This window comes from Anas platyrhynchos, chromosome 1, assembly GCF_047663525.1.
Source record: "Anas platyrhynchos isolate ZD024472 breed Pekin duck chromosome 1, IASCAAS_PekinDuck_T2T, whole genome shotgun sequence".
In the NCBI taxonomy this organism is placed as follows: Eukaryota; Metazoa; Chordata; class Aves; order Anseriformes; family Anatidae; genus Anas; species Anas platyrhynchos.
This window is the reverse complement of record NC_092587.1, coordinates 76,375,789-76,387,137: the sequence shown is the minus strand read 5'-3', so window position 1 is coordinate 76,387,137 and position 11,349 is coordinate 76,375,789. Positions and strand designations below refer to the sequence as shown.

Below are 11,349 nucleotides of genomic sequence, written 5' to 3'. Positions count from 1 at the left end.
CGATAGCATTTTCATAGAAAGGGTGGTATAGCCTAAAGGCTGATTCCAATGCAACTGCTCTGCTAAAATCTGCAGAGCAGAAAATGAGTGGAGTGTTGAAGTGGAGGGGTAAAGCCCTGTCATTTTGGAAATGAGAGGGCTTCAAAGGGAGCAAAGAAAAGGCACCAAAGGATATGTGTAGGAATTTCTAAATGAAAGCACTTAAAAACTGGATTTTTGAACAGAGGCAGCTCTATTCTTGATATGTGCTTTGGGTTGGGGGTAAGGGAAAAAGGAGCTGCTCAGAAAAGGTCTTTACCCTGCTCTCTTGAGCACGGCTTTCTCAGATACAGCAGCAGCATTAAGTAACAGCAGAGTTTCAGCTCCACCCGCAGGGGCAGAAAAGAAAATGCAAAGCCATCAGATGAGTACAGCTAGCTTAGGGATGTTGTGAATGAGTCTGCATGGCTGTACGGTTTGCATTGTTGTGGCAAATAAACAGGCAATAGAAAACTAGAAGAGAGGTCTGCTGATGGATTTTACAGTGAACCCAGGAAAATCATAACACTGTTTTCCTTCTGATCTGTGGATAGTAACACTATTTCTTCTTAATGTTCAAAATGCTCGTTATTCACTGGTCTCACCCATTGCTTTTTCTCTATGTTTCTTTCTGAAGGCATCTATCTCTCTCGCTATATATTTGTCTTTTCCTGTATTAGGCCCGCTTATGAACTTCATCCAGAATAATTAGCCTTTGTGCTTGTAGATCTTACCTGGGACCCAAAGAATGAAGATGAGAACAAATCTCACTATTGAAATTCTCACTAATGTGGAGTACAGCAGAGAGGATAGTTCCATCTTTTGGCTTTGATTTAAAGGCATGGATTGTCAATTACTACATCTTCACAATGATTGCAAACTGCCATTGAGGTGGTTAAGACTGTTTGCTTGAAAGCAAGATTAATGTTTAGCAGTTTATTCTCCACCTGAAATCATTACCCACAATGTAAAGCATCAGTACACTTCTCTTCAGGGCTTACTGAAAGAAGGTAAGGAAAGAAGAAATTTCTACCTGTATAATAACAGAATGAGGCCAGACATTTTCAGTTCTTTGTGCCATGTCAGCAACAACATAACAGGCTCTGCCTCATCTCTGTCTTGGTACATCTGGCTCCTTGTGTGCTGTAGGCAGGAAACGATGAAGGAGTTAACAGCCATTGCACTAGACAGACTGTGGACTGTTATAAATTCAGTGAACAGCCTGGGGGCTTGAGGCTGAAAGATAATAAGGAAAAAGAAAAAAAAAAAAAAAAAAAGAAAGGAAAAATAAGGCGAAAGGCTTAGGAATACCTTATAGGTTCACACATAAAAAATATCCCCCAATCCTGCATCTAATTGTGTAAGTGATAATTGTGTAAGTAATAATCCTTTATTAAGGAAATGATCCCTCCCTACTCTACTTAAGGAGGGACTGCGTTAACGAAGAAATTAGCAAATAACTGCATCTATTTAATTTCTACTTACTTCATTGCATCCAGTTTGGACAGTGAAATAATAAGCCATTTCTACTTTCTCTTTGTTCCTTTTTCCACTTTTGGTTTCCTAAGTGACATCAAGACTCAGGCTTGTCCCTCTTTTTGACTAAAGGTGAGCAATGAGGCAGAATTTAATCCGGAGTGCATGGTTTTGCACATTTACACAAAAATGCACACAGTTTTGCATGTTTTTAATAATTTTTACTTTTGATAAGTCTAGCTAACTACATTTTGAATAAGTCTCCCTAAAGATCACAGAATCATAAAGGTTGGAGAAGACTCCAAGATCACCCAGTCCAACCAATATCCACTACCAATATCAACCACTAAACCCCTAAGCGCCAGGTGCCAGGTCCAACCTTTCCTTGAACATCCCCAGGGATGGATCGATTAGTTCTGTTTGGTTTTAGTAGAGTTGATCGGACAGTTTTATGCTACCGTCGACAAAGAGCTTCCTCACCAAAAAAGCAAGTTTACTTAGGGAGGATGCAAACACCTGTCCTGCTCGGAAGGGATTTGCCAGGTGTTGGCCAGGGACACAGTGCTCTATTTCTTTTCCCACTTGCTCTAGACAGCTGTGCTGTGTAAGGCGTTAGTGCAAACAACATCTATACCGCAGTGACAGGTCTCGGACAAGAGAGGCTGTGAATGTCCCCCCGCATCCCTGCATCTCCCGAGTTACAGCGCCGTGGCTACACGCGGACATGACGGCGCTGCCAGCCGGCGCCCGCTCCCCTCTCACACGGGCCGCTCCCGGCGGGCTCTGTCACCCAGCGCCCCCAGCACCGCCGGCTCAGCCTCGGGGGCCACCTCTTCCCTCCCAGCCGCCGCCCCGAGCCGGGGGCTGCTCCGCGGCAGCCGGCTCCCGGCCGTGTGGCGGGCAGGCCCCGCGGGCAGCAGATGGCCGCCAGGGCGCGCTGCGGGGCCGGCCCCCGGCGGAGCGCGGCTGCCGGGCGGTGCGGCGGCTCCCGGGGGAGGAGGCCGGGCTGCGGGGGGCTCGGCGGCGGCTCCTCAGCCCCGCGCAGGGGCCGGGAGCTGCCTCGGCCCCGGTGCGAGCGGAAGGAAGCCCCGGCGCGGGGCCGAGCGAGGGAAGGGTCCGGGGTGGAAATTTACCGGGGCGGCCCGCGGTAAAGAGAGCGGGCGGGAGGCGGAGGGAGGGGAGCATCGCCTCGCCTCGCCTCGCCTGGCGGGCAGAGCGGGGGACCAAATGCCCGTGAGGAGGGGCGGCAGCAGCCACCGCCGGGAGAGGAGGCAGCCGCGGCGCAGCCCCCGGGAGGAGCCCGGCCGGGATGCCATGGCCGCGGGCAGCGGGCGCCGGCCGGCCCGCCGGGCGTAGGGCGGCGGGGCTGGGCGGCCCCCGCACGGCGAGGGCCTGATGCAGGAGCGCAGCCCGGCGCCGCGGCGGCGCTGCGGGAGGAGGAGGAGGAGGATGGCGGGGCTGGCGTGGAAGTGGCCGCGCACCCGCCTGCCCGTGGGGGCCAGCGCCCTGGGCGTCTTCGTCCTCTGCTGGCTCTACGTCTTCCCCGTCTACCGGCTGCCCGACGAGAAGGAGATCGTGCAGGGGGTGCTGCTGCAGCAGGGCAAGGCGTGGAGGAGGAACCACACTGCAGTCGCCGGCTTCAGGTACCGCCGGCTCAAGGGCGGCCGGGGACGGGCAGCCCCTCGCCGCCCCAAACTTGGCGCCGTCCCTCCGCTCCTGCCGCCCCCTGCCCGGCCCCGACCCCTCCTGCCCCGCCAAACTTTCGTGGGGGGCTCGCCCCGGGCCGAGCGGCCGAAGGGCCGGGCTGCAGCCGGGTGCCCCTGCGGCAGGGAGGGCTTCCCGGGCGCCCCCGGCCTGAAAGGGGGCGCGGAGGAGATTTGCCTTCCCCCAAAACCCGCTCGAGCGGCTGGGTGAAATGCAGACAGCCCGGGGGTTTCCCTTCCCCTCCCCGCCAGGTGGGAAGCTGGGTTTTCTCCCTGTCCTTTGAGCTGCAGGCGAAAGGTCGGGGTTAGTGGTAGCCAGACTACCTGCAAAAAGGCTCCCTTGCTTTTGTAAATGCCGGAGTGAATCAGATCCCAGTTCCTAGGGGCTTCTGTTCTGGTGCACGGCGCTACTTGGTGTTCTTCGTTGTTTTGCGAATGCAGCTCAACTTGTTTGCTGTGAACTGGAGCCGGCGTGTGATTGCTTAGTATCTTGTCCGCTGGGATAGCAGAAACTTTGCAGCTCTTCAAAAGCACACCCTTCAGCACCTGGAGCTTGCAGAAAATAAAAGCAATGAGAGATGTTAAATTGGTTTGTGTTAATAGAAGCTAGGCCTGAAAGAAGTCCTCCCTTAGATACAGAGCTAGCAAAAAGGTTCTGATGTAGAATCCTTGTTCTAGAGCACAGGGTAGAAAACTGGAAGACACTGGGTTGGTCTCAGTTATTAATTTATCTTAATTCTTTTGTGCCGCAGATTTACATTTTTAGGTAGATTAATCATTTAAAAAAAAAATTACTCTGATAGGTGATACAAGGGAGAGCTCGATGCATTGTTTTTCATGTTTGTAAGCCAAATGTTGCTTTGAAGGTTGACAAAGCTGCTGCAACTTCAGTTTAAAAAATATTTTTTAGTCTATTTCAGCCACATGGTTTACAAACAAAAACTGTGTGGCTTCTCAACTATTCCACCTGCCCAGATGTTTTTTCCACTGTCTAGGTATAGTGGTTATCTCAAGGATGCTTATGGAAGAGAATATCTTTCAATAAAGTGAGCTGTGGTTTCTCATCTGTGTCTTGCTCAGTTGGCACAGTGCTAAATACAATGAACTTTAAATCAATCTGCTTTAGGAATTAACACTTTTTTAAGTGAAATTTTCACTGGAGATATGTAGTGAATATACCAAAATAGTCAAACAATAGTGATGTAGAACTCTGTATTCTTGCTGCATAGATTTGCTGCTCTTAACATGGGTAGAAAGCTAGGAAATTGAAGCCCTCATCAGGTAAACTTCTCTATATTGTAATACAATTAACAGAAACAATGACATTCTTTGCTATCATTCTTTTCTTTTTATGGAAGAGCATTGTAAAAGCTCCAGGTTTCAGTTTGTACTGGAACCTCTATGAATGCAGGTCTCTGTTTTAACTAGTCAGCAGGTATAGAGCTTTGTAGACAACCTGTGTGTGGGCTTTGAAGTAATACTGCCTTCCATAGTAGCCTAATATTGGGTGGGTTTTCACAAGGTAGTATCCTTATTTAAGAAGGACATGGATTACTATTCTCCCTACCACTCCTGCACGCAGGAGGTTGTGAAACAATTTTGGCTGTGCACAGTTCTGAAGAACAAATCTGTACTTCTGCTAAAAATCCGTATGAGGAAGTAGAAGATTTCCCATTACTGATTTGTATTATACAACGCTTGCATGTATTTCTTTGTATAATAGTATATTCTATAACATGGTACTGGATAGGTGTTCAAATAGCCAGGTTCTTGCTACGTAGTGAAAACATCTGACACCTCTGCATCTCTCTTCCTATAAACTCACTTGGCTCCTATTGTTGAAGTAGATGATTGTCCCCACATAGTTAACTTTATCAAAATGTATTTTTCAAAACTAGGGAGTGCTGTTCCCTTTGCATTCTGTTCCTGATTCAAAGAGCTCTTCAGTGTGTAGCTTAGCAAGGTCAGAGAAAGCACCTCTGCTAATGTGGGCTGAACCCTGGCAGATGAGTGCCAGCAACTACTTAATCTCCACAGAGGCTCCTTCTTCCTTCAGAAACCCTATAAAAAGGTCTGGCCGATGTATGTTCTTGTTTATGCAGGTATGTGCACTGTCTAGGTGCTTGTGGGATGATTTACATGAGGGTTTTGTGTTTGAATATGGACTCACTGAGTTGTTTTCCAAATCTAAACACCTGTGTAAATAGCCATGTGTTTCTGAGGCTGTGTCCTTCACTTGCAGTATGTGTTGCCTTCTGCATCTGTGAATAAGGACAGGTTGTGAGAGTTACAAAATGAGCAGGATTAAGCCTTTGGCTTCAGAGTGAATCTGTGTTTAATGCATGCTTTCAGCCTTGACTCTGAGTACACGACTTCTGTGAGTAATCCTCGCATGATGTTTGTGTGCTGGGTCCTGCTGGCATCGGTGCGGTGGGTGTCTGCATAGCAGTTGCCTAGGTTCTTAGATGAAGGAACAAATCCTGAAAAGCCTGAAGATAGAGTTGAGGTTATTAAGAGCTCTTGGTCCAAATCCTTTCCGCAGTTGACAATAGCTTCCTGTAAAGCCTTCAGGTTCTGGGCGTTCTGGGGTAAGCACAGCCTGACAGCAAATTATTGCTATTAGCATCCTTTAAATTTCAAGTCAGTACTGGCTGAGGGCAGTCAAACTCTGCTGTGGAAATACCTTGTCTCTGACGAATGCTGAATAACAGTCTGTCAGTCAGACGGCAAACTGCTTGATCCTGGGCTGCCCGCACTACAAAGCGGTCAGAATAGGAATGAGACTGTCATTAGAGTCACTACCGGCTAACGTGTCTAATTTACCTACAGTATAATGGCTTGTCATCCTCTGAGGTGTTTAATGTTATTGCGCACTAATTGTTTTTACAGATTGCTTAGCTTTTTTAAGGTCTTAGTGCTGCTTAAATTATTTAGGCAAGAATTTTGTTAATTGCTGTTTGTTATTAGTGAAACAAATTACATTCAAGAATACCTTTAGGATCATTTTATTTAAAATTATTGCAGTTGATGAAAGGCAGAGCTGAATCTTCCCATCTGCTTTATGAGCTCCATACAACCACACATCCCAAGTGCTGTGTGTGTATCTGGCACTTCTTCATTTGTCAGCTAGGGCGGACTCCTCTGAGCAGTCAGAAACCTTGTATGGAAAAACTTCTGTCCTCCTATGAGGACAGATGAGGGAGCTGGGGTTACTCAGCCTGGAGAAGAGAAGGATTTGGGGAGACCTTATTGTAGCCTTTCAGTGCCTAAAGGGGGCCTGCAGGAAGGAGACTCTTCACCAAGGGAGTGCAGTGATAGGACAAGGGGGAAGGGCTTTAAATTAAAAGAGGGGAGATTTAAATTAGACATTTGGAGGAAATTTTTCACTCAGAGGGTGGTGAAGCACTGGAGCAGGCTGCCCAGAGAAGCTGTGGATGCCCCATCCATGGGGGTGTTCAAGGCCAGGCTGGATGGGGCTCTGGGCAACCTGGTCTGGTGGGAGGTGTCCATGCCCATGGCAGGGGGGTGGAACCAGGTGGGCTTTAAGGTCCCTTCCAGCCCAAACTGTTCTGTGACAGTGAACGGGCTTTTGACTGTCAGAGCTCCCACTGCACATGGTTCAACGGTGCTTAGTGACTGAGTTAGAGGTTAGACTCCTCAGGAAGAGATGAGACAATTGTGAGATGAGGACAATGAAAATGCTACCCTCGAGATTCTTATTGTGTTGTTACTTCTGCTGCAGCAGCTTTGTGTGGTGCCAAAAGGTTCTCCAGGGTTTATTCTGGGGGTGGCTTGGCTGAGCTGGTGGCAGACATCTCCTGTGAACTCACCATTAGTGACCTGCCTCCAGTCCAATGCATCTGCTACAACTCGGCTCTGCTCCCCAGTGCTGTCCCCCCTGTCCCTAGATCCACACTGGCTCTGCTTATCTTTGCAGGTGGCTTCTCTGCTCCATTTTCCTCAGGTTTGGCCTGTTGCCCATTTTCCAGGGACAGAGAGGTGAAGCTACTAGCTTGAAATCACACAGAAGTGGCTGAATATCCAGGCAGAATATCCAGGCTTGATGGACTGTGGTGCTTTTGGTCTCTGCTCTTAACGCTGTGTAGGTGTGAACAGAGTGCGTGAAGGTTCTCCTATGGTTAGCTTCAAGTGCCATCCAAAAATAATGCTCTGTCACCGTCATGTGTGGTGCCAGGTGGGTCTTCCTACTGTGATCTGTCAGCTGCTCTCTGCCAGCTGTTAATAGCTGTACCTCACATACAATCACAGCAAACACCAAAGAACATCCTCTCCCACAAATCATTTTTCATTTTTAGGTCGTGTTAATGCAGAGCTGGTATTCCAGGTCACCTCCCAGTCTGGGTAACATGAATGCTATTGCCAAGTCAGCAGGAGTTCCTTCAGTTCAGCTGACTTTTCCTTTTCTTTTGATGCAGGCACTGGAAGTTACATAAGAGGTGTGATCCTTACTGGGATAATTCAAGGCAAATCTGAGATAAACCTTCATATTGCTCAAGTTGACTACATAAGAGTTTTGCCCTGCTTAAGCAGCTTTATAGGATTCTAAATTAATGCTGCTTGTTTCACTGAGATGTGAAAAACGAATTTCAGATTGGAGCTTGGAAAGGCTGGGTTAGATTACTTCTACTTCTGTGGCTTGTGGAGCTCTATCCTAAAACCATCGGGTTTGAACCGTAGGTTCAAATGTGCTTCAGCAGTTGCCAAATCCAGCTTGGTTTTCTCTCCTGACTAGGTGTTGCTACTGCATGTCTATATTTTTAACTTACTAACATTTTGAATGACTTTTTTTTTTTTTTTCCCCATTATGTTTGTTGCATTTCGTGGCAATTGTGTATTTGCAATTTGTAGTTTCTTAGCATCTCCATCTGAGCAGGGAAGTTGTTCTGGCAAGGAGGTACCAGTTTGAAAAGCATGTTAAAGGTGAGAGGAAAGAAGTGTTCTTGCCCCATACTATTGTTTGGAGGCTGTGGTGAAGAAAGCAAGTTGCAGAGAGGTCTAGGACCATACCCTCAAGGTCTTTACAAGTCTTCAGATACCTAAATTACTTCAAAACAGTAAGGATTAGTTGTCTGAGTTAGTTCAAAGTGTCTTTGCGGTTTAGGGCTATGGTGGCAAGATTGAATTAAATTCAGGATTCCTGAGTTCTTGCTCATGGTATCCTTCCTTGCCCATAAATAGTTTTTTCTTACAGACTTTGAATCTGTCTTCCACAAGAAACATACAGTTGAGTTCCCTGTTACTAGTATCTGGTCTTGCAGAGATTTTTGCTTGTTTGAATTTGTAAAGACTGTAATGCTGCCAGCATTTCTGGGAGGGTGTAACCAACTAAGACTTTTGCTGTTAGCTGGGAGCATCCAAAGGCCCAGTGCCAGGCACCTTGGAACTGGAGGAACAGAGACTTCAGTGGAATTTTGGTTACCAGACCAGGGCCCTGAATGTCTGGTATGTGCGTATACAGATACTGCTGGATGTACATAGTTTCACATCTGTGTTTTCCCTTTTCCTACCTTGTAGTGAATGTAATGGTCACTGAATATCAACCCAATATATATCTTGTGATTTATAGCTGTGCTTGTAATTTTCGTCTTCACAGCAGTGAAGCAAACAGCATATTTGATATATGTTCAATGACATATAAAAAGACTTATTTTTGAGACTAGCTCCTACTAGGTAAATGCATGGGAAATGAATTGTCTGTCCCCCTTTAGAATTTATCTTCCCACGGTGAGGATGAACCTCACTGAATTGATGAGGCTGTTTGGACTGCAATCTTCTGTTTTTCCAGTTTCTAAATATCTTAAAAATGTTTAATTTAAAATCTTTGTATATATTTTCATCATTTTTCTGTATGCTATGCATGGCTTTGAAAATACAAGAAAATTGCTCTTAAAGTTACACACTAATGTCAAATCATTTTAACTTAGCTATGTGCAGTTAAATTCATGCTGAAGCACGTTATCTGTGTTATGTAGTATTTGCAAACCTCTGCAGAGATTCAGGTTTCACTATGTCACAATTTTTATGCATAGAAAGCCAGGGACAATTCTTTTATTGGGCCTTACAATCTAAACTGAATAGATAAAGGGTGGAGTGGGTGATGGCATTGGTAAGTCACTTAACCCTAGCGAAGACTTCTTCCAAAAGAGTAATTATTACAGAAGGTCTGAGCTTCAAAAAGAAGCTATACCTGTTGCTCTGGCAGTTGTTTTTAAATCAACAGATTGAATTGTTTTTACTTCTCCTTCTATTCCATCAGCCTCTTGAAAAGCCCTCTTGAATTTCTTCAGTTAGCAATTATTTTTTTTTCTTCAAGTAGAAATCACAGAATCACAGAATCACAGAATTTCTAGGTTGGAAGAGACCTCACGATCATTGTGACTACAGTGAGGTTTTTAAAACCTGGTTGGAATGGCTGAACAGGAATGGTTACCACCTTTTTGTCTTCCATGTTTGCTCTGAGCATAGTTTCATCTCCTGAGTGACCATTTTGTTTGTTTCTTTTCGCCTCTTAAGTATCTTCCCAGACTTATGCTGCTTGAAGTCCTTTTCAGCTTTCAAGGGACCCCCAGACTCCTTGTGTGGCTCCTGTTAAAAACATCACTGCTTTGAATGCTAATTGGATATAAAGAACATGTATGAAATTATTTGCTCCTTTATCTCTGTCTCCTACTGAGTTTCCAGTCACCTTTAGACTCCTTAATGTCATGTTGATGCTCATGGCATGAGTCATTCTCCATTTTTTATGTACCCTATTGTTGCCTATCACACTTTCAAGATAAACTATGGACTTTGTGTTAATGTAGTAGCAATATAAGAGATCTACTTACCAGGTTTCCTCTGCTCTGAGGGTGCATTTAAAAGCTGCTATGTAACTTGCCTGTATTTTAAAGAGTGCTGAGAAAACAGATCTGCTATTTTGCTTGCTTTCTTGTGGGAAAACTTCCTCTGTCTATTTTTGAAATGTGTGGAGTGGCCAACCTTGTAATTGAGGAGTAACTGCTTTGTATTTCCTGTCGAAGATGAAAGATATACAAAACTTTTTTTTTTTTCCTTCCAGTGAAGAGGTTTTAATGTTGTTCTATGTGCTTTGCCTTGGCCGAATTTCAGCTCTTGTAATGCTGTTTCATCTGCTGCAATATCTGGAGTTTCCATCATATACGATGTTCTACTTGCTCCATCAGTGATGCTTTATAGCATGTCCCAGTGCAGGGCAAGGAGGTATCTACCACTATAAGTAATGCTCAGGAGTGCCACGGGGTTTGAGAACCAGTCCTCAAAGCACTCAAGTATGCACTTAAAGGGTGATTCTGAATCCAGGGCTCACCAATGCCTGCCTCTCTCAGTGAAAGTCAGTAAGACTAGGTTTAATGGGATGAAGACTCTCAAGTTACTCAGCTGTGTTTAAATCTTTACTGTTGATTGCCAGGAGACTTAATTCTGTTTCCCCATGTACTTTTATACAGGTAAGGAAATAGAGTTATAATGGAAGTTAAGGAAAAGTCTCTGTTACAAGGCTATCTCTCTAACCGAACTTCCTGTCCAGGTCACAGCTAAAATCAGTGGGGGAGTTTCAGGAGTAATTGCCGTTCTCTACTGAGGTTGTTTATACTGTGCCACAAGCTTGCAGAGGGACGTTCCATGCTCTGAAGGATTTTCAGTCTGAGAACACATATAGTGAGATTTATCCCAGTTATGCAGATGAGGAGTTTTGATTAATGGAGTAGATTTCCTGCATGTTACTACAGTTCTTCCTGCAAAGAAATACCTGGGCTGTTTGCTAGTGACATGCCATCCAACTGCTCTCTGGAAGAAAGATCCAAGTACTTGTGCTGGGGATTTGGTGAGTAGTGTTCCTTCTTGCCACTCATGGCATCATCTAGAGGTACCAGCTTACTACTGGGAAAATGCTTAACTCTTTTCTGTAATCCTTTGTCATCTCTCTAGGGCTTCTACTGAAGCATTAATTTATTTAAAGGGAATAGAATAGGTCTTTATTCAACATACAGTATTGACTTGAGAAATGAGTATTTGTTCTCAGGTAGTAACTTACAGTTTAAATTTGTTTTCCCTAACAAGTTGCAATGTTAGAAAGCAGTGTTAGTATGGTTCTGAAGCATGGAGGATGCTTTTG

The 11,349-nt window shown here is 45.4% G+C and overlaps 1 protein-coding gene across 3 annotated transcripts in view; it reads left to right on the top strand.

Annotated features, from left to right (window-relative positions):
• The first annotated feature begins 2,466 nt into the window (after positions 1–2,466).
• The window catches only part of ST8SIA1 (ST8 alpha-N-acetyl-neuraminide alpha-2,8-sialyltransferase 1), a 139,231-nt gene continuing 130,348 nt past the window's right edge, over positions 2,467–11,349 (top strand). The window contains exon 1 of one of the 3 annotated variants that reach the window (XM_027449991.3): positions 2,467–3,137. In XM_027449991.3, the coding sequence (XP_027305792.1) occupies positions 2,890–3,137 (248 nt within the window). In that variant the 5' untranslated portion in view covers positions 2,467–2,889. Of the gene's footprint in view, positions 3,138–5,278; positions 5,300–11,349 lie in introns of those variants that run through there. The other 2 variants (XM_027449992.3, XM_013102893.5) reach the window with 2 other exon arrangements.